The 22685-nt window shown below is 43.6% G+C and overlaps 1 protein-coding gene across 1 annotated transcript in view; it reads left to right on the top strand.

The window, feature by feature from the left end:
- The window catches only part of SLC7A14 (solute carrier family 7 member 14), a 114792-nt gene extending 92579 nt beyond the window's left edge, over positions 1–22213 (top strand). Inside the window, exons 6-8 of the mRNA XM_027958409.3 lie at positions 144–352; positions 2171–3048; positions 15375–22213. Of these exons, the coding sequence (XP_027814210.1) occupies positions 144–352; positions 2171–3048; positions 15375–15697 (1410 nt within the window). The 3' untranslated portion in view covers positions 15698–22213. The remainder of the gene's footprint in view (positions 1–143; positions 353–2170; positions 3049–15374) is intronic.
- The last annotated feature ends 472 nt before the right edge of the window (positions 22214–22685 follow it).

A 22685-nucleotide genomic window follows, 5' to 3' on the forward strand; every position in this document is an offset into this window, starting at 1 on the left:
GGTCTAAAGTAAAGGCACACACCAGGAAGTGGCAGATGCAGGCTCCCATGCAGGACCAGGTCTCTCTCCTCTGCTGTGGGACACCCATCCATGCATCAGACTGATCCCTCTGCCTCCAACCACGTTTCATCTCGTTTTAACAGGTGAGCATGATCCTAACTCTGATGGTGCCATATGACGCCATTGACACGGAGTCCCCACTCATGGAGATGTTTGTGGCTCGTGGGTTCTATGCGGCAAAGTTCGTCGTGGCCATCGGGTCCGTTGCAGGACTGACGGTCAGCTTGCTGGGCTCCCTCTTCCCGATGCCGAGGGTCATCTATGCCATGGCCGGCGATGGGCTCCTCTTCAGGTAAGGGCTATGCTCGTGGCATTCATCTTGCTCTTCCATGCCTATCCAGGGAGACTGTCACCCATCTTCCCTGTCACATGGACCATGGAACTTGTCATATATCTTGGCAAATAGTTTGAGTGAAAATAATTTAGGTCCTAAAACAGCCCCTAAGTTTGACTCTGGGTCCCTCCATCTAGCAACAAACTGGTATGTTCCCCCCACTGCCCCTCCCTTTTTATGTGACACTGCTGCTCCTTCGTAAAGATAGTGGGTGCCAAGATGCTACACGGGTGGCCTCCAGAAGGAGGGACCCATCCCAGGGGCGTCTTAGGCTTGCCCTCACATTGAGCCCTGACAACTGCCCCTCTGAAGTTGAAAAAAGTTCAAAGTTACAATCAAAGAGAGGATAAGACCCTTTGAGCAGAACCTAGTAATGGCAGCAATGACTTCCACCATTTATTGACCATGTATGTATCCCAGGTATATGGGATCCCATTATGCATCACAATAACTCTATTTAACAGAACAGTGTACTAGATGAAAACTCAGGTAAAAAAAAAAAAACAAAAACAAAAACAAAAACCTGCCCCAAATCCCCCAGTTGCTAGGTGGAGGGGGTCAGGATTTGAACCCAGGACTGTTTGACCAGAATGACCAGATTTTTAACTACATCAAGACACTGACACTTCCAGTCCCCTAATCTGGCCAGGAAGTAGCCTATCTGCCCATGACACAGGGGATGTGGCCCCATCTCTTGGTGCCTCTTGCCTCCTGTGTGAGGAACTTGCAGGTAAAGCATTCTTCAAGTGCACCAAACAAGGAGCAAACTGCCAAGGAGGTCTCAGGGGTTCAGAGGGACCCAGCTCAGAAACTCTACCTCGGCCATCAGCTGTCACCTTCTGCAACAGTTCCTGTGCATACCCTCTGAGGTCACCACTGGGTCAGAGCTGAGACCTTGGGGGAGCTGGAGGCTGATGGTGGTGGAGATGTGACAACTTCACACAGCCAAAAGGTCTTTCTGCTGTCAAAGAAAACCAAGAGATGCTAGGCCTCTGAGCAGTTTATAGTCTTGTGTGATCACGGAAATAAGGGAGGACTAGAAGAGCAGCAAGAATGAGGGCCAGGAGAAGAGGAAGTTGGAAGGTGGGAGCCTACCTAAGTCTAAGGAACTGCTAAACAAGCGCCTGTCATTCAATCACCCTTGACGGTCTTCTCCATCTTCTCCAGTGAGTAACTGGCCAGATTTAGCTTTCATCCACAAGCACATGTTCTTAATGACTGTGCTATTTTGCAACCAAATTCCTATACTTTCATTGTAGAGCAAGCTTCTCAGGCTTTGGCAAAAATCAGAATCCTCTAGAGGTTTTTTAAAGTGTATAGTTTGTTGGGCCCCACTCCCAGGGAGTCTGACGTAGTGGGTGAAACCTGAAAATACATATCTCGAACAAGTTCCAAGGTGTTGCTAACACTGCTGATCTATGGACCATACTTTGGGTAACACAGGTGGAGAGGACCACCAGGCAGGTATGTGATTTCAACTATCCCCTCTTCATAGCAAAGTCTGGGCTTCAATTTAGATTCCTGAGAACCTCCTAGATTCAATCAACCCACCACATCACATAATTGAAGTAGGCACTTTAATAGAGCAGTTTGCCTCATACCCAAGGAATTAAAATAGATTCTGTTTAAATTATATTTCAGAAACTAGATCCTGGAGTAGGAACAGCAACAGTATTTAAAGTAGTGAATCCAGAAGTAAACTGGAGGAGCAGGACCAGGAGGTGTTAAACCATGTTGAATCAATCACCGTTAACCCTCTGCTTGCCCCTCCTCCAGATTCCTGGCTCACGTGAGCTCGTACACAGAGACCCCCGTGGTGGCCTGCATCGTTTCAGGATTCCTGGCAGCTCTCCTGTCCCTATTAGTCAGCTTGAGAGACCTGATTGAGATGATGTCCATCGGCACCCTCCTCGCCTACACCTTGGTCTCTGTCTGTGTCTTGCTGCTTCGATACCAGCCCGAGAGTGACATTGACGGCTTTGTCAAATTCCTGTCTGAGGAGCACACGAAGAAGAAGGAGGGCATTCTAGCTGACTGTGAGAAGGAAGTCTGCTCTCCTGTGAGTGAAGGGGAAGAGTTTTCTGGCCCAGCCACCAACACATGTGGGGCCAAAAACCTGCCATCCTTGGGAGACAATGAGATGCTCATAGGGAAATCAGACAAGACAACCTACAACGTCAACCACCCAAACTACGGCACTGTGGACATGACCACAGGCATAGAAGCTGATGAATCTGAACGCATTTATCTCATCAAGTTGAAGAAGCTGATTGGGCCCCGTTACTACACCATGAGGATCCAGCTGGGCCTTCCGGGCAAAATGGACCGGCCCACCGCCGCCACAGGGCACACGGTGACCATCTGCGTGCTCCTGCTCTTCATCCTTATGTTCGTCTTCTGCTCCTTCATCATCTTCGGTTCCGACTACATCTCAGAGCAGAGCTGGTGGGCCATCCTTCTAGTCGTTCTGATGGTGCTGCTGATCAGCGCCCTGGTGTTTGTGATCCTGCAGCAACCAGAGAACCCCAAGAAGCTGCCCTACATGGCTCCCTGCCTCCCCTTTGTGCCTGCCTTTGCCATGCTGGTGAACATCTATCTCATGCTGAAGCTCTCCACCATCACGTGGATCCGGTTTGCGGTCTGGTGCTTTGTGGGTAAGCAACTTCCTTTGGAGCCTTGAAAGTTCGCTTCTAAGGCCTTGACCAGGCTTATCCCAAAGTTGCCTCCTAGCCCGACTGGGCATCCCCTTGCCAAGAGAATTCTGGCTGGTTCTATGGATCCTTGCTTTCTGCTTTAGAGTCAAAAAAGCCACGTGTGACCTTTCTGCCTGTTATGATCTTGGTTGTTCGTTCTGAAGAATGATACTGATCAATCCATCACTTCACTGAATAGCTTACTGGATATTCTTTCGTGGATAATTAGTATCATAGAAAGTGATACTTATTTCACTTTAAGTGGATCCACATTTTTAAATGAATCCACATTTTTTAAAAAGGACAAAAACAACATATAAATTGAGGGTGGGAAAGGTTGATCGGAATTCTTAAAAACTAAAAATCATGAAGAATTTTATTTATCTTATGTTGGACAGAATTAAAATAGCAATCATGCCATATTTTTAAACAAGCAAAGTATGAATTAAGTATGCATTCTTGGCATAATTTTTTGACAAAAATTACATCCTGGCACCATTGAATAGTCCTCATTTTTTATCAACTTTCACAAAATATTTGAGCATTTCATTTTTTCCCAAGATCTTTCCTCATCCATTGATATTCCAATCATTTTCTTGGAAAATACCTATCACATCATCATCCTTGCCGATTTTCTCTTCTTCTCTTGAAAACTGATAAGGCTCTGTCAGGTTCTCAACATCCACAGCTTTAAGTGAATTACCATTGCTCTCTCTAAACTCAACTTCACTGCTTTCAGACAGTCCTGTATCGTCCCCAAGATTTCTAATTTTCCTTTGGAATCAGTTTATATTATATTCACATTACCTGTTTAACATATTCGACCATTACTGATGAAATGGCTGGGGATAGGGGCTCATGATAACTTAAGAGAGATGTTTAAGTGAATGCTCATTTTAAGATTCCTTATTTATTATTTTTGTATTTCCTATATAATTCGGTAACCCTGGCATCTCTGGCAACAAATACTTAGCTAAGGAAGGTCCTTAGGTGCTTTGAGGAATAGGAGAGTAAAGAATAAGGGAGGCAAAATAAATACGTGTGAATCAACCAGCCTGGGCAAGGCAACAAACTGACTTGTGGAGTCGTAGCCCAACCACTCCTTGAGATGAGGAATATGGGTGTTCAATGTGGTGACCTCTGTTCCCAAACCACATTGTTGTTCATGCTCAATAAATACCTATCTGTGATTATAAAGCACTCTTCAGATAAGAAAAAGGAATCTTTCAGTCAGAATAGTTGGGAAGGACTTTAAGGAGGCAGAATTTAAACTGGACGACAAGATAGGTTTTAGACAGAGGGAAGTGGGGGCCGGAACACAGTAATCAAAGGCAAGAGCATATGTCTCCCAGAAGATTCCTCACCTCTGAAGGCCATCCTGCACCTTCCTGTCGGCATTTTGTACCAATTTTCCACTACCTAAGCCTCATCCCTTGTTAGACTTTAAGGGATCTCTTGAAAGGACCCCACTGACTTGTCAAAGTTCTAAGCATTTAAATGATTTATTCACAATCTCTCACTTCTGTTTAAACATTTTGCCACTGGAACAAGAAGCAAACCAATGCAAAGATGATACTATGGGTAGAAATGACTAAAGTGTGTAGAAATATTAGAGTCATATGTTCGTCAAATGAATAAAGGCACAGACACAAATACCCCAGAATTTATTCACCTTTTCCTGGACTATCCAAGCTAGATATAGCCTTCAATATCTAGTACAGTGTTACCCACAGTGTGGTAACTATTCCACTGTTAATATTTGGACTGATTTTAGAGAGCATATGAGCTTTTCAAAATATCGTAAGGTTACTACTCACTTTCACAAACACTACACAAACAGACATACTCAAATCATTGCTTTTTAATAATTCATTTATTTTAATTTTGACTGTGCTGGGTCTTCGTTGTTGCGCTCAAGCTTTCTCAGGCTTTCTCTAGTTGCTGCAAGCAGAAGCTACGCTCTAATTTCAGTGCTTGGGCTTCTCATTGCGGCGGCTTCTTTTGGCTTCTTTTGTTGGAGCACAGGCCCCAGGCGCACAGGCTTCGGTAGCTGTGCACGAGGGTTCAGTATCTGCAGCACAAGGACTCAGCAGATGTGGCACACAGGCCTAGTTGCTCCAAGGCATGTAGGATCTTCCCAGACCAGGGATCAAACCCGTGTCCCCTGTACTGGCAGGCAGATTCTCATCCGCGGTACCACCAGGAAAGCCCAATTATTTTTAAATTTCAAAAGTGAGTTAAACAGAAGGAAAAACATGAGTACTTAAGCCATATGATTCAAAGCGATAAATAACACTTATATGGCACTTACCACATATCAGCCATCATTCCAAAGGCTTCACTTATATTAACTTATTTAATCCACACAACCAGATCCATTTTACAGATGAGGAAACTAAGGCACTTGACTTAGGTCACATAGTTAGAATATAGCAAAGCCAAATTAGAACTCAGGTGGTATAATTCCAGAGTCCACAATCATAGTCACTACATTAAAAATGTAGTATATAAATAAAATGTAAATAAAGTTTGAGAAACATTGAAACACTCCCCACTTCTCCCTCTCTTAACTATACAGATAAGTAAATTGAACTTCCAAAAGTTTCAATAACATGCTCAAGGTCAGCAAGAATAACAGGAAGCTATTCACAGAGCTACCACAATCCAGAATCTCCATGCTCAGTGGGGGCCTCCTACCTCCCCACCACAGTGCTTCTGAGCAGACCTTCGTATCTGCCCAGAATGTTTGAGATGTAGTCTGTGCAGATTAACAGAGGGCTGGCTTCACGGGTGGATGATCTGTGCAGTCACACAGGGCCTCATGCTTGGCTTAATGCTCTGGTGCTGTCTTCTTGCATTCTTAACAATGTTTTAACAAGAGGCTCCATGGTTTCATTTTGCACTGGGACCTATAAATTATGTAGTCAGTCCTGCATAATATCTGTGTTTCTGGAACACCAGAGGAATTTTGCAAAAGTGATGCAATGGCCTATTGCCTTTGGAGTCAGACAGCCCCAAGTTCAAATCAAAACTCTGCCACTTCCTTGTGACCTTGGGAAATTCATTTAATTCCTTTGGGCCTCAGTTTACTCATGTGTAAAAATGCAGATAATTCTGCTAGACTTGATCTGGTTGCAGTTTGGGGCTTAAACAAGAAAACAGCAGGGGAAGCAGTAAGAGCTTTTTCTTTCCTGCCTTTCTTTTAAAAAGCTGAAATGATTCATTGTCTCCCAGACTAGCTGTCACATGCAAAAGTACAGCGTGAACCTGTTCTGACTCAGGCTGCCTTCCCAATTATCAGGCAGAAGAAACTTCCCAGAGAACCTTTTGTAATCTTGCTGATAACACAAACTTCAAGCTGGCTCCAGAAACTGATACTCCCTGGCATGGGAGGGTGCCACCCTGCAGCCTGAGCGGGCCAGAGGGCACTGGAGCCTGTAGTTTAAGAAGCACCCAGCTGCTGGCTACTAACTGCTTTGGTATCATTATCTCTGAAGGCTCATAGATAAGTTTTGCCCAGAACAAAGATTCTCAACTCAGACTACACAACAGAATCATGTGAGCTGCTTCTGAAACATTCTACGCCCAGGATCTCCCCACAGAGATGTTCTGATTCAATTGATCTGGTACGGCCAACCACGGTATTTTTAAAGCTTCCCTGGGTAATTCTGTCGTGTAGCCAGGTTTACAATGATCTAGAACAGCGGTTCTCAAAGTAAGATCCCAGACCTGCCACATCAGTATTACGTGGAAACTGGTGAAAAATGCAATTTTAGACTCCAGCCCAGACCTACAGACAGAATCAGAATCTCTGAGGGCAATGTAGATTTTAACAAGTCCACCAGGTAATTCTGCTGTGTGCTCAAATATGAGATACACTGATCTAGAGAGAAGAATAAGACAATAATTAGCAGGTAGGCAGATAATTTAATTACAAAATTCCCTGGTTTTTGCTATATAAAATATATCCATCCCACAACCCCAAATTGGCTTATAAAATCTTTAACTATCTTATAGAATAAATTTCCCATCTCTAAACATCTGAGTCTCCAAAATGTCAGATTTTTCTTTTTCATCTCTCTATTCATAATATAAGTTTCCCAAGGAGAACAGTAGAGAGATTTCTAAATGGAGCTTATTATGAAACATCCACTACTTTTTAAAAAGATTTACATGGTTGGGCTGAGTCATAACTTGATAATCTTCTCAAACACATTTTTACCCAAATTTCTCTAAATGAATCTTCATTACAGCATTTTTGTAACAATGTTTAGCTAAGTTTTTGTCCTTCGGAAGAGCCCAACTCATAGCGAGAAATGAAGCAGTTCTTAATAGATACCCAGCACTTGTTTCTTTTCCTTCCGACAAGAGAAATAACACACATAGCAAAAGTTTAATAATCCCCAACAAAATGAACACAAAGCCAGCCTTCATTTACCTTTTCTCTTAAATGATGCAGTTTTGTAAAAGAATACCTCAAGGAGTTGGGTAGAGTCCCAGAAACCAGCAGGGACCAGTAAGAACACTGTATGATGGTATTCTCCAGGCACGTGTCAGGTCTACTGGTCCCTGTGGGCCTTTATTGTAGATTAACCATCCGTTAGACCAGCTCACAGGTACCCTTACCCTGCATGCCAAGTTGCTCCAGTCGTGTCTGACTCTTTGTGACCCCATGACCATAACCCTTACTCTAGATGTCAAGATTTCATCTGGAGTTTTTTCAGTCCCTCTGAGGAAAACCAGGTGGTGCTGGTAGTAAAGAAGCCGCTGGCCAATACAGGAGACTAAGAAATGCAGGTTCCATCCCCAGTTGGGAAGCTCCCCTGGAGGAGGGCCCAGCACCCCTCCAGCATTCTTGCCTAGAGAATCCCACAGACCGAGGATCCTGGCAGGCCACAGCCCATAGGGGTGCAGAGAGCTGGCCACAACTGAAGCAGCTTAGCACACACACAGCTTTAGAGAACAGACGGGACGTGTGCTTTGGGCAACGGACCTCATAAATCCTGGACTAAACCATCAACATCCCAAAGAGAAGACACACTTCACGGTTTTCGCCTGAGCTCTCATCTGAAATCCTACTGGAAACTGACTCAAAGCAGCCATTGTGATGACTGGACGAGAAGGGAGAGAAGGGGGCCATGACTTCAACCTTGAGAGGGCGCCAAGGTACACAAATTCCTGGGTGCTGGGCCCTCCTCCAGGGGAGCTTCCCAACTGGGGATGGAACCTGCATTTCTTAGTCTCCTGTATTGGCCAGCGGCTTCTTTACTACCAGCGCCACCTGGTTTTCCTCAGAGGGACTGAAAAAACTCCAAATGATATGTCCCATAAATCAGTTCGAAATTCTCCTTGTAGGAAGTGGGAAAACTGTCAGCTTCAACATCAAAATTATGCTCAGAAGAGAAAGAAAAATCACAGAGGCCAGGATGAGGATGGCAACAAAGCCAAGCTGATTCCAAGAGGGAGGGAGGGCGCAGGTAAAGCCTGTAGCTGCTGAGGCTGCCTGCTGGTGGAGGTGCTGGGCTGGCCAGGGAGACACCTGGGGAGGAGGGGGCAGCTGAGACTGGAGGGCCAGGAGACCACGCACTGGAAGGCCCTGGAACAGGTGTGTGCAGTTCACCCAGAACAGGCAGCACTGTGAGTGAGCGATGGGCTCCTCTCCCTCAGCAGTACAGGTGTGAGGTCATCCTAACCCTGTGCTTGCAGTTTTAGCTTGTTCGCTCTCCTTGCTGTCTAGCACCCCACAGTGTTGATATACCACGATGTATTTACCCATTCTTGGATCCATGGGCATTCAGCATGGCAGCTGCTGCGGCATTCTCACACATGATTTCGATGGACACACAGGGTTTGTGCTTTGGTTGGGTTTCTGCTAAGTTAAGAAGTGGAACTGCTGGAGTTTTTAATGTTCTTTAAGAAGGCTGCCTTTGGTCTCATAGCCATTATAACTCCTCGAATAAAATAAGGGCCTCCAGCTCCATTTTGCAGCTGGGAAACTGAAGCATAAAGAATGTGACATTATGTTAGATCAACTGCAGGCCCAGAAGTGAAGCTCCTCTGGTCCCCACTTCGTCCTGAGCCTTGCTCTTCCTGGCCACACCATATTAAACAAACCCAACTGTTGTTAGAATCAACAGGGCTTGTGGGTATTTAAAAAATAACCAGCAAAGTGAGAGTTGGTGGGGACTGTGCTGGATGGGAGGGCACCTTCTCAGTACTATCTTCATTCCTGCACCAGCAAGTGTCTGTTTTGGAAAGTTGATCCCAGACTAGAAAAAATTAAAAAGCCTCTGGGCATAACAAAGTGCCTCAGTTATCTGCAGCAGGCAGGGCTTCCTGCCTGACGGGGCGCCCCAGAAAGAGACAGCTCCACCCAGCCTGCGGTCAGGTGGCCCACCCCCTCTGGCACCGAGTGTGGAGCCACGTGCAGGGCACAGGAAGCTCCTGGGGGACTCTAGAGAGCAGGAACCTGCTTCGTGACCTGAGCTAGAACCTGCCAGGTTGGAAATCTGTCTAGCTCTGGGTCACCTAGTCTCTTTTCAGAGCTGAGTTTTCATCCTAGGATTTCTCCCACATGATCCAGAGGATCCCTTACCCGTCTCATTTGTAGGTTTGAGGTCATTTGTTTAGTTTGCACAGGATGACACAGGGCTTTGCACAGGGCCAAGACAAGTGGAATAAATAGATGTTTTGCCAGCTGATACTGAGATGCCCCAGGCTTGTGAAAGCAACTTAGCATCCCAAACCTTCCTGTAGGCCCCCAATAGGCAGCCCTCCATGCAGACTCAAAAGATGTGAGTTCTGATGCCATTTCAATCCCTGCATATTGTGCAGGTCTTAACTCCTCTGGGATGTAGGTTTGTATAAAGGACTTTCCAATCACAAGGTGTCCTGTTACATAAAGAAAGCCCATTCAATGGCTGAAGGCATGATCCTTCACCTCGTCCAGCCGGAACCTCTCACAGGCACAGAACTGTCTGGAAAAGAAGCCAGAGCCTCCCTCTGAATATTTACCTTCCATATAATCAGCTTCCCATGGGACTCATTGCCATTACTGGGTGCCCAGTACAGCCATGTTTGCTGTGAAAATATTGGAACACTTCTGTGCCTTCTGCTAACTAGCTGCTGCCTTGAGTGCCCCATCTACAATCCATCACATAAAAAATAACTCCAGCCTAGCAGGGGGCCTCCAAGACCCTCTGTAGCACAAAAGCTGGCTGCCTTCTGATTTTTTACCTGCCTTTCATTTATTCAGATATCAGATAGATACCTACAAAGCAGTGGATCTACGTTTTTATGGAACTGGAGAATTAAATCCACAAATAGAATAAATAATATTACTTATCAATTAGCCACCTTAGTCTTGAGACTTTATTCCAAATGACTTCTGGCTTGTCCTAAAAGCTAATCCACTGTCAAAAGATAAAACTTTGCCATCCACAAGGATTTACAAAAGAATAAACCCAATCCCACTGACAACCTGAATATAGGACCCAAAACCTATTTCAAGCAAAGACAGCATCATTGGAATAAGTGTATAGCTTTAAAAAGTGAAGAGTCTATCCAAACAAATAATTCAGGAAAATTTTGATGCTTCTGGATATCAGATGATATTAAGGAATTATTCGTTTTTAGACGTGATAATGGGACAAAGTTAAGTTTTTTAGAGGAGTCTATTTTATAGATACCTGCTAAAGCATTTACAGAGGAAACAGGATGGAAGGAATTTGTTTCAAAGTAATCTAAAGAGAAAGGGGTAGGTGAGTGGGTGTCAGGAGGGAAAAAGGTAGTGATGAATACATGGGCCTTTTTATACTGTTCTCTCCACTTCTGTATGTTTCAAATTCTTCAAAAGTAAAGTTCAGGGACTCCCCTCGCAGTCCGGTGGCTAAGACTCTGCGCTCTCCAGGCAAAGGGACCAGTTCAGTCCCTGGTCAGGGAACTACAGTCCGCCTGCTGCAGCTATAAGATCCCACATGCCACAACTAAGACCCAGCACAGCCAAATAAGAAGATAATAAATGTTATAAGAAGTAAAGTTCAGCAAAATCGTTTCCAATTAGTGTACACCTCCCAACCACCCCCTGGTAGGCGGGAGAAATAACAATTGGAAGCAGCCAGGATCAGGACATGGAAGGACCTGGAAGGAACTGCCGTCTGCACAGTCTGAACACTGACTATGCAGCTATAGAAAACCCTGTATTTGGTCTTGTGCCACAGTCTTCTGTGAAATGCCATAATCATAACCTACACACACACACACCATTCTCAGGAGGAATCTAAACAAGATAACACTTGTAGAGTATTTTTAGTTCCTTGGGAGAAAGGCCGCACCACTGTAGGACCTCAGCACCCAGGGGAGCTGGGTGAAGTGTTGTCCAGATGGTTCAGGATTCCCAGAATCCCCGCAGATTTTTCAGAAACTACCTCATGCTTCATTCTCTAAGCCAACTGAAAAAAGGAGCAGAAACAAAACACCCTGCTTCTACACAGGAGGCTTTTAGCAGCTCTGTTTACTCCTCCAACACAAAGCCCTTGTTTATGTGTGACAGATGGTAATACATGTTTCTCTCCTCCCGCCCTCTCTCGCTTTCTCTCTCTCTGCTCCCCTTTCATTTGTCCCCCTCTGTTTCTTTGTCCTTCTCCGTTCTTCCTTTTCTCCAGTCCTTCTCTGCCTCACACCACTTTTCCTGAACTGACTCAGGGGCCAGCAAGAAGGATAAAGGCAGACAGAACACCAACCCCTAGGAGAGCGCATGTGCCCCAAGCTGTCTATGCAAGCTGTCAGGCCAATGCACACAGTCGCTTCTGGGTGCACAGTCCTCATATTTGAAATGTACTTTTGAAGACAGAGTGACACACCTTAGAAACTGTAGGGGCTCAGAGCAAACATTAAAAGGCCCATAAATATTTAGGGATGTTTCCATGGGTTGCTTTCCCAAAGTAATCATAGTTGACACATTTGAGTACTCACACACACACACACACACACACACACATACATACTCATGTTCCTTCCAAGCCCAACCACTCCCAAAACAAAACCTAAGCTCGCACTGACTATTTCTGTGCCAGGCAGTCTCTAACCCAGTGAGGGAGGGGTTGTGAAGGGCTGGATAAGCTAGAGCCTCCTCTCTCATGGACTGCTGGTGCTGCCCCTCACATGCCCAGGCAAGTGACTCAGCCTTTCCCAGTCTCCATTTCTCCATCTATAAAACGAAGGTATTCGAACAGATCAAGGACACAGACTCTTTCCCAGCTCTAAATATCTATGATTCTATAAGGAATCACACCAAAGTTCTTAGACAATTATCATAAACCAATCTATCTGATGGGCTTCCCTAGGGGTTCAGACAGTAAAAATCCACCTGCAATGCAGGAGATGCAAGTTCAATCCCTGGGTCGGGAAGATCCCCTGGAGAAAGGACTGGCTACCCACTTCAGTATTCTTGCCTGGAGAATTCCGTGGACAGAGGAGCCTGGCGGGCTACAGTCTATGGAGTCACAAAGAGTCGGACACAACTGAATGACTGACACTTTCACACTTTCACTTCACAGTCTATCAGACAAAACACCCCAATACTTGGCAGGGTTAGGGGAAGGTCTGTCAGAATAGATGTCAAACCAGTGCTTGATGACCTCTGTAGTACAGAGGAGAAGCCAGGGGCAAGGGGAAAAGAAAAAATTTTATTAAGTTTAGTAGGGAAACAACACGCTTACAAACAGGATCTGAGAACGGGATCAAAAAGGAAAGAACTGACATAACAGATACCAAGCAGACAGGGGAGGCAAGCTCTGCCACCTACTTGGATGTCTAGGAGAAAAGACAGCAAGAAAGAAAAACTGGGCAAAAGGAGGTGTGTGCCTGACAATAAACGCAGTCTCCTGAAATTTACTCTCTCATTTCAAATGTGCTTCCAACAGGTATTCTCCAAGCAGCAAACTGGTAGCCCTTTTAAAAGAGGCCTCGATTTGGTGCCTTGTTCTCCATGATAAGAACTATCCCCCATGCCCACCCCACCCCCAGCACCAGCCAAGAAAGAGTAAGATCCATGCTCAGAAAAAATGAAATTGCTATTTGAGAACAGCCACATCTGCCAATGATTAACTCCAGGATTTATTACCAATTAGGACTATAAATCTCTGCTTACTTTGGCTCCTGGAAAGTTGATTTCACAGGAAAATGAGGGGGGGAGGGAGTGGTGGTGGCAGGGAGAGTCATCTGAGACAAGGAGGGAGAAATCCAAGCTAAAAAGACACACTTCAAATTCAAAAGGAAGCAGAATACCTCGGGGACCAGAGCGGAAAGCAGGCTTTACCTTGTGGTTCTAAGCAAACAGCCCAGCAGATGCCTGCAGGGTTAGCAAAGTCAGAGAGACTAGTGCCACCCAGAAGAATGTGTTGGTACCTGGAAGGAGCTGCAAAACCGAGGGGACAGCAGTGGCCAGGCCACCAAACGGCCAAAGTGGGCAGTGGAACACACGCATCAGGAGTTTTGGGGGTTTTTTGGCCACGTCACAAGGCTTGCAGTGGTATTTTATGAGTCCATCTTATCCCCTTTGTTAGTCTATATTAATATTATGGACTGAATTGTGTCCCTCCCAAATTCATATTGAAGCCCCAACCTGCAATGTTGTTTTTTTACCAAGCTGTGTGGCTGGCGGGATCTTAGTTCCCCAACCAGGGATTGAACTGGGCCCAGGGCGATGAAATGATAAATCCTGACTATTGGACTGCAAGGGAATTCCTGCCTCAGGAGCTTTAAGGTTTCTTATCTCAGGGGTTCTCAGCTTTGGCTGACCACTGGAATCACCTGTGAAGCTCTAAAAACACCTACACCTGAGTCACAATGAAGACCAATTAAATCAGAATCTCCAAGGGATGAGGTATCAGGATTGTGCAGGAACTCCCCAGGTGACCCGCCAGGTGCAGCCAGGGTTGAGAATCACTGCTTATGTCGTTTCCTCCTCATAGCAGCCCCCTGTATTGGTACAGTACTCTCGAGATTTCATACAAGAGAAAGCTGAGGCACAATGAGGCCCAGTAACTGGTCCAGGGTTACACAGTGATGGAGGCAGGGTTTGTACTCAGACCTCACCTTCTTAACCATCATGCCCCTTGGCCTCCAACGCTATGGTTCGCAGCATTCCAGGCCCTGGGCCTCCATGGGCTTTTCTCAAACTATTTTCATATATTTTTTTCCTAAAAATTCTTATAGAAATGAGACAGTAGCCCATATAATGCTACAGGTTAACTAGGAAGGGAGGCTTCTTTCCTTTGCTTGGAATGACATCAAAAGGAGATTGCACTGAACATTTCATGCTCATTGGGAGTTCTCATTCATCCCTTCAACAAACATTAAGTGCCAGTTTTCCACAGTCTATAAACTAGAACCACCCTGTACAGATAATCACTCAACAGGTACTCTGAGGTCGTAACAGTGGCATGAGAGTCCACAGGCACTGAGAGTCCACAAACGAAAGTGGACAGCTGAGTGACAGTAAAGTATGATGACTCTGGTGAGTGAAAAGGGGCAAAGTACATCACATATATGCATGTTGCTACGTGGTAAAATGGGGCTTCCCAGGTGGCACTAGTGGTAAAGAACCCGCTCGCCAATGTAGGAGAGAGAAGAGACGTGGGTTCGATCCTGGGCTGAGATCATCTGGAGAAGGGAATGGCAATCTACCCCAGTATTCCTGCCTGGACAATCCCAAGGACAGAGGGACCTGGTGGGTTATATAGTCCGTAGAATCGCAAAGTCAGACATGACCGAAGCAACTTAGCACTCACACATGTGGTGAAATAAAACAATGAGCCCGTAAGTGGAAATCTGGGATCGTAAAATGCTAGGAGAAGGCTGGGAGTACACTGTGGGTGCTCCGTAACTATTTAAACCAGAAAAGAAAAGGCAAATTCCTGGCTGGCACCTACACGAGTATAGTGAGCTAGACGTCAACAGGGGAGTGGGGACTGAGGTGACCTCAAGTACGCCATATCCTAACTGAAGAGATGCCCAGGTCTCAGCTCCAGCCAGAAGTTTCCATGTAGGAATGTGGGTACAGCATTGTCAGTCCTTCCGCTCTAAGCATGGGTTGCTTAAAGATCTACCATTTTTAAATGGCATCTAAGTCGAGTCTTTTCAAAACGCTGTGCAGACCAAAGAAAACACATCCACCACCAGGCCTGCTCTCATCGTTGAGAGTAAGCCCCCTGCTTGACGCGTGGATCCCCAAACAACAGCTTATTCACCTGTGCTTCCCCCCACTCACCCCACCCCCGCTGCAGGTATGCTCATTTATTTTGGGTACGGCATCTGGAATAGCACCCTGGAAATCAGCGCCCGAGAAGAAGCCCTGCACCAGAGCACGTACCAGCGCTACGACGTGGACGACCCCTTCTCAGTGGAGGAGGGCTTCTCCTATGCCACTGAGGGCGAGAGCCAGGAGAACTGGGGCGGGCCGGCCGAGGACAAAGGCTTCTATTACCAGCAGATGTCAGATACGCAGCCCAACACCCGGACGAGTAGCAAGGCGAAGAGCAAAAGCAAACACAAACAGAACTCAGAGGCCCTGATTGCAAACGATGAGTTAGATTACTCTCCAGAGTAGGAGCACACACACCAGAAATGTACACAAATGGTGGCGATTTCTTTTCAGTAACTTCACCTGTGGGCTAGAAGGTGGAAACTTCTTTGGCTCTCATTTCAAAACTCCAGCCTTCCCCAAAGTCAGTCCCCAGTCATAGCCCGTCATTTGCCACCTCTGCTCTTCACGACAGTTCTGCGGAAGGGCTTCACCTGGGTCCCATAACTAGTCCCCTTGCAAAAGCAAACAAAAAACTAAACTAAAAGCTATGAGAAATTATATCAGGTGCAACCATCAGAGCAGATGGCAGTGTCTCCCAGGCCTTTGCTTTGCTGGTTGAATCTTTTTGCTTCTTACTAAGGCCCCAAGAAGCAGGGAGTGAAACCGTTGGAGATGTGCCAAAGCAGGTGGGGTTGGGCACAAGGCAGCATTTCAACCACCTGAGATGTCAAGGGCAGAGCCCTGTTCTCAGAATGCTAGGCTGAGAGCCACTCCTCGAGGCCATGTGGCACTTGGCACTTTCTCAGAAAGCAACATTTTGTTCTGAAATCTCACAAAAACAAATTCATGGTGATGCATACTTCTTTTTCCTTCACCAAGATTCTCACAGTCTCCAAACTAGAACTTTAGGATGCAGCAAAGGTCAGGAACTCTGAGACAATGATCCCAAAGATCTCAGACTCGCTGTAAGACAGTCAGACCCAATAATAAGGTAAGAAGCACCATCAAAACTCTACTTAAATGCCCAGGAGGGGAAAAAACAAAACAAAACTGAATAACCATCTCTTGCAGTGAAGGCCAGAAGGGCACTGGCAAAAATTAACTCTCTGTCATGTCATGCCTTCTCTTACACCAGACTCTAAGCTCCTGCTGATATGATGAAAGAGGGCAAAGTAGGAGCATGATTTCATGGCACTAATATGCCTTGAAGAAGTAGGCTATTTGTTTTATGATCAGATAAAAAAGCTTTACAAGGAGAAGTGACCCAGCCACTGAGATCACATTGCAAACTCTATTTCAGATTTCTTAAATTATAAATTCTGAAGTTTTTTGAGATATGCAACCACTTGATTGGTGGGTGCTAATCTGAAAACAAAAAATACTGAAGCATAGCTACTTAGGTAATCACATTCCATGAGATCACATTTCATTCTGAACCCTACTCCTCTGGAGTAGCTCACTTTCAGACATGGATTTTTCCTGTTATTTCCCAAAGTAGTTTCACTAAAGCCCAGAGAAAAAAATCTACCTGATAAGGTCTAAACCTTGGAGAAGTGTAAGGCAACCCACTCCAGTATTCTTGCCTGGAGAATCCTCATGAATAGGGAAGCCTGGTGGGCTACAGTCCATGGGGTCACAAAGAGTCAGACACGACTGAAGCGACTTATCACACAAGGTCTAAACCTGGACCGTAAGAGAGGCTCTTAAAGATTATTTTCTAAGAAACAAACTAGAAGAGGACATTTGCAACAAGAAAAAAACACATGGTCTATGCATTCTAGTCTTGGGTTATAGGGGTTCATACAGTACCTTGAGATGTGTACCCATGTATGTGAAGGCACAATTTGGGTCAAGCTAAAATCTTTGTGAGGATTTCCTGAAAGCAGGGCAAACTAGTAACTTCTTTGCTCTCTCTGTCTCCTGGATCTTGAGTTATGCCAAAAGTTTTCCAGAACATCAACTAATGTTTAGGTCTGTTCTTTCTTAAAGGTTGAGATTTGTGCCATCTTGGCATGGCTCAGGATTATAGACAGGACACAAAAGCACATTTTTATGTGAAACTAACAATGATCGAAAATGCACCAAATCCTAAACAATAGGAATAAAAAGAAATGTAACATCTGCCCTTGGACGTTCACAGCCCAGGGAAAGGGCAGCATCGGAACCTGATAAATGTAGATAAAACAACCAAACATGGCAAGTCCTCTTGGTTGATGAACTGGGCTTTAAAAATAATAATATTTATAAAAAGGCTAACTGAAACTAGTTTGTCTTTAATAAATTGAATTTCCCACCGAAGCCAATGTATGCCATTTAAATTCAAATAATTACTGTTCTCCAGATCCTTTTTTTTTTTTCATTCCTCTATAACTCTGGTTTTCCTGAGGTCATTTTTTCATCTTAATGTAATGCTTGGCAATTCCATTTCTCTCTCCCCTAAGATTAACCATAAAGATACAGTGGCTGGTGTGTGAAATATATCTTTGGAGATTAAATTAGTACTTCTTGTGAAAACAAACTTTGGAACTGGTCTTAGGACTGAACAAATCTGCCTAATTTAAATATAATCTATGAGACTTGAGACATATCCAGACAGATGGGGTGGAGCTGTATTTATTAAAAGTGTTCAAAGAGAAATATGAGAAATACGAATGCAAAATAACAAAAGCTTAACATGCGTGAAAGAGCTTCCTTTTATTAATAAGGTGTAAGTATTACTGTAACAACTGTCTGCTGGCAGATATGTGGAGTTTCTGTAGCATGAGAAGAGAGGACTCATACTTGGTAAACCCTATTGGTACTGATTTCATAAAGACTCTCTCGAAATCACCCTCATTCCAGGAGTTATTTCTCTCAAATAGTATCTCTATATTTTTTTTAAGCTTTGCTCTCTTTATTGCTCCAAATTGGTTAGTCATTTCACTAGTGACCTTGTTTTTTTAAAAAAAAAATTAGTCAGTATGATAGAAAGTTTTTCAAGATAAATAGACATGTTTTTCTCTCATGGTTCCCAGCCTCTGTGAAATAGACTCAGATTTCACAGTGCAGTTTTCAAATATCATTAATCACTAGAATGATACTAGCATCTCCTAATTCATTTTCTTAAGACTATATTTGTGGGACCACATTAAAAGTAAGATGACCCTATAATTACCTCAGACACTTAGCCCCTTGAACAACATCCTAGGAAGACCCTATATGTTACTGAATCCTCTGTAGCAAGAGCTCTTTCAGTGAGATTTCATAATATGGATTTATGGCTTGGAGCTAATTATTTGGTTTTTTAAATGTATGCTACTTATTAGTACTCTCCTTCATTTCCAGAGGATTTCAAGTGATTATTAAAATACATATAATACCAAAAAAAAAAGAAATGAGGAATGTGAGGCAAATAAAAATAGAAAAGAAAGGATAAGACAAAGCTATAAGTGCATTTAGTGCACAAATGGAGAACCTTGATAGGCATTGCTAAATTTGCCAATGAGGGAGCAACTTAAGAAATAATGAAATTGTTGACAATGACAGCAAGAAGTATTTCAGCATGATAAGACTAAATCTTTCCTCAGGAGGCGAAGAATTGCAATAGCTTAGACCATTGACACCCACAGAAAAGCTTCAGGGCTAGATTTTACCCACTACTTGTGCCTGGCTTATAGTGGGTGTTCAATAAATATCTGATAATCTGATGGATGGGTAGATGGATGAATGAAAGGAAAATGAAATAACTTATTCAACAATATTTGTGGAGAGCATATTATGTGCTGTAGAGATTCAAATATGGAAAAGACCTTCCTCCAATGGAAAGATCAAAGAGAATGCAGCCCTTGTGTTGAGCCTTGTGGGATGGGCAAAATTTTGCCAGGTAGAAACGAAGGAGATGCCTGCCAAGTGCAGGATCAGCATGAGTAAGGTATAGGTTGTGGCTGATAACTGTCTCTTGACTAATAATTTGTGCTGTGTCTCCTTCAAGGGAAAGCAAGAAGCTAGTCTGACAAGAATACATGATTCAAATTTCGAACTGTAGGAAATAATGCTGAGAAGGCAGGTCAGGGCTCATGCACAGATAGACATGAATGTTGAACTGAGCTCGCCAGCTCTCCTTGGGTGGGGAGGCACTGAGAAAATGATGAAAGTGAATCAGTGAAGGCTGGACTTTAAGAAGCTGGAGCAGTGGCTTCCTCTGCCCAGGCAAGGAGTTCATAAATACATACACACTCCAAGTTGATTTCACATATTAAAGGGGAAAAATATCCAAACTTAAAACAACATATGATATTTCCTTTGAAATCCTGTCTGATTTCATCATTAGCCGAGGAGAAGTTTGTTCATTTAACATGTAGACAGACAACACAGTTATTCCCAGCCACATTAAAATTTTCAGTAATACGTTTAAACAACAAAGCTAACAACATTTTATATCTATCTAACCTAAACGTTAAAACTGCAGCTCAAGATTTTACTGAAACCTGAGTACAAAGCCACTTTGAACTAGTGAAAGGTAAAGAATGACAGAATTAGGTCAAGAATCCAGTTCTACTTCTTAGTAACAAACTAACAGCTAATCAAATATCAACACAGTGGTTATGATGAGCCTTTTTAATAAACAGAGGGAGAAAACTACTGAATTTAATGATCTTTCTTTCTCTAAAACCTATGGGTTGGTCAGGATAAAAACCTAGTAATATTGGGAAAATAAAACACAAACTCCTTCAAAGAAATATTTTCTCCCATTCCAAAAAGAGTTGATGAACCTGAACTCCTTTACACCTCACTTGTTGGAAATCAACTTTACAAGGGGCTATAACTCTTCACAGCAACATAAAGAGAAGCTACAAGAAAGAGTCTGAGAATCAGCCTAAAAGACTAGAAGAAATTGCTATCCACTTTCTCACCAGGTTTTAGCAGGGCTGAGATATCAGTGAAAGCCCACTGAGGGTCAGCCACAGGTATACTGATTTTGCGTCTCCGATTAGACTGCCTTCTTGGGTGGAGATGTCAGAAATCGGAAAACGTGTCTGAAGCCACAGCTGGGGTCAACTCACCGAGTCCAGGAGGCAATCAGCAGTCCACTCTTGGACTAAAGCCCTCGGGTTAGTCAGCACTCCGAAGCTGGCCTTAGTATCTTATGCTAGTGGAGAGAACAGAGCAAAGGAAACACACCCTCCAAATGTGCCACGTGGAATTCGCACTCCATTTTCTTGCTGTTTTAGAACATAACTTGTTCAGGAGCGTTTTTCTATCCCAAATTTTCGCGGAGCCTCGGTTTCTCCCATATGCATGCACCTCCCAGACTCTAAGGACCCCTTTGTCTATAGGGGCCTCTAAAGTCCCTCGGAAAGATGGGTGCCAACCTGTACGCAGCAATGGTGCCGCAGTGAAAGAGCCAGTAACGTGTAAATGAACAACGCGCACGCAGGACAGCGTCCCAGCCAGCAGGCCTCCGCCACGACCGGAAATCCGGATGCTGTTTTCCCAAGGCTACTGTATTTCTCAGCTGGAATGATGGTGGGTAGCAAGAAACCCCTATCGTGTCCGATAGTCCTGTATCTACTTTCATTGTCTCAAAGATTTTAGAGGAGAGGCTGTTGTTAACTTTCTTCCCGCTCAGGAGCAAGTTCGTTTCTAAAAAGCTTTCCTCTTTTTGCTTGGCTTGAGTAACTCACGCATCCTTTTGAAATACCTAGGCACTTACCTTTTGCCAAAACTCCTTCTCTAAGAAAACGTTCTCTTCTTTTTTTAGAACTTAAAGCCCAAAAAGGATTAGTGGACGTTTTGAAGGCCATCGAAAGTGAACATATTTTCTGTAGTATCAACTAAAATAGTGTTAGAAGTCATTAAACAGTATACCACCTGTATGGAGTTAACAAAATGCACAACAGCTTTGGGCTTGAAGTCTTCTGAAAGCAGGCAACTGTAATTCCATATTCTTTCTATAAGAACATGTGTGCATTTTGATACCATAAGGAAAGAAAATGGCTTGGTATTAGAACTTGGTATTAGCCTGTGGATTTTTTCATATAGACTCTGTGATTTTCCCCTCATTTTTCTGACACTGGCATTGGTGACATTGGCTAATGGGAACTGTGGGTCATGTGAGTCCCCCGGGAAGTGCAGACTATGAAGGACTGTGTTCATTCTGGTACTGGGATGCGGAAGCCGTTCCTTGTACATCTCCTACGGATTGGTCTTTGCAGTTCCAGATACTTTGCCTCACTCACTCATGCTCACAAAAGCTAGAATCTACCCTGGAAATCATAAACCCCTACTTTCCAAAGCAAAAGCACGGTTAATGCTATGATGGTGTATAAATACCTCATCTGTCTGGGCTGACAGAAGGGGCTGCAGGTCTTTTAAAGAGCAGCTACAGTCCTCATTCCATGTTGGCACACCATCTAACCAGGACTCATTCTAGCTTTTCTCACTGTGGAAAAGAAATGTTACTGTTTAATTCATATCCAAAGTTATAAATACAGCTTGTAAATTTTACTAACATGTTTCATTTTTGTTTGGTCCTTAAGAAGTACAACTTGCTTTCTGCAGATGGTAACTTCTGGTGTTGTTCTCTGCTTTTTTTTTTCCTGGTATGAACTTCTGTATTTGTTAAAGTTTGTTCGTTTTGTGGTTTCTAATTCCCATTGGTGCATTGTACAATGGGGTGTGTAGTGTTATGAAGAAAGAAATAATATGCAGATATGTTATGAAGTGTGTTTTATTTTTAAATGACTGTGATGTTGACAATATATTGATTTATCAAGATACTAAGGGAAAAATTCTAAATTTACCAAAATGTGTATATTTTAATAAATGCATAAAGCTTTATTGTGTGCCTTTAAATTTTAAAATGGGCTTATAAAGAAAGTCAGAAACAAAAGTGTCTTACTATAAAATATCCATAGTAATGTAAAGCTCTTATACAGGAAGCGACCAAAAGAAAAAAAAAGAAAAGAAAAAGGAGCTTTCCCATATTTTGTTAATCTTAACCAGTATCTGAAGTCTGCTACTTTCTTTCCATATTAAAATGGAGATGAATAAGTGAATCTTGCCTTAAATGTTTCAATTGTCCTTTGTAGAAAAGCAAGATAAATGAGCTCATTTTTTGGAACTAATTGCATTATTGTGGAAAATTCATTTTCAGAATAAAAAAAATATTTTAAAAATTACAGGTAATCGACTATTAAAATTTAAATTTGAAGAAAGTCAGTGTCATCCTACCTTTTAAAATTCACTTTACTTCGGTAAAGAAACTTAAAGTTCCACTTTAGCAGACTTGGGAGAACTTGGGAGAACAAGA

The sequence above is a fragment of the Ovis aries genome, chromosome 1, assembly GCF_016772045.2.
Source record: "Ovis aries strain OAR_USU_Benz2616 breed Rambouillet chromosome 1, ARS-UI_Ramb_v3.0, whole genome shotgun sequence".
Taxonomy (NCBI): domain Eukaryota; kingdom Metazoa; phylum Chordata; class Mammalia; order Artiodactyla; family Bovidae; genus Ovis; species Ovis aries.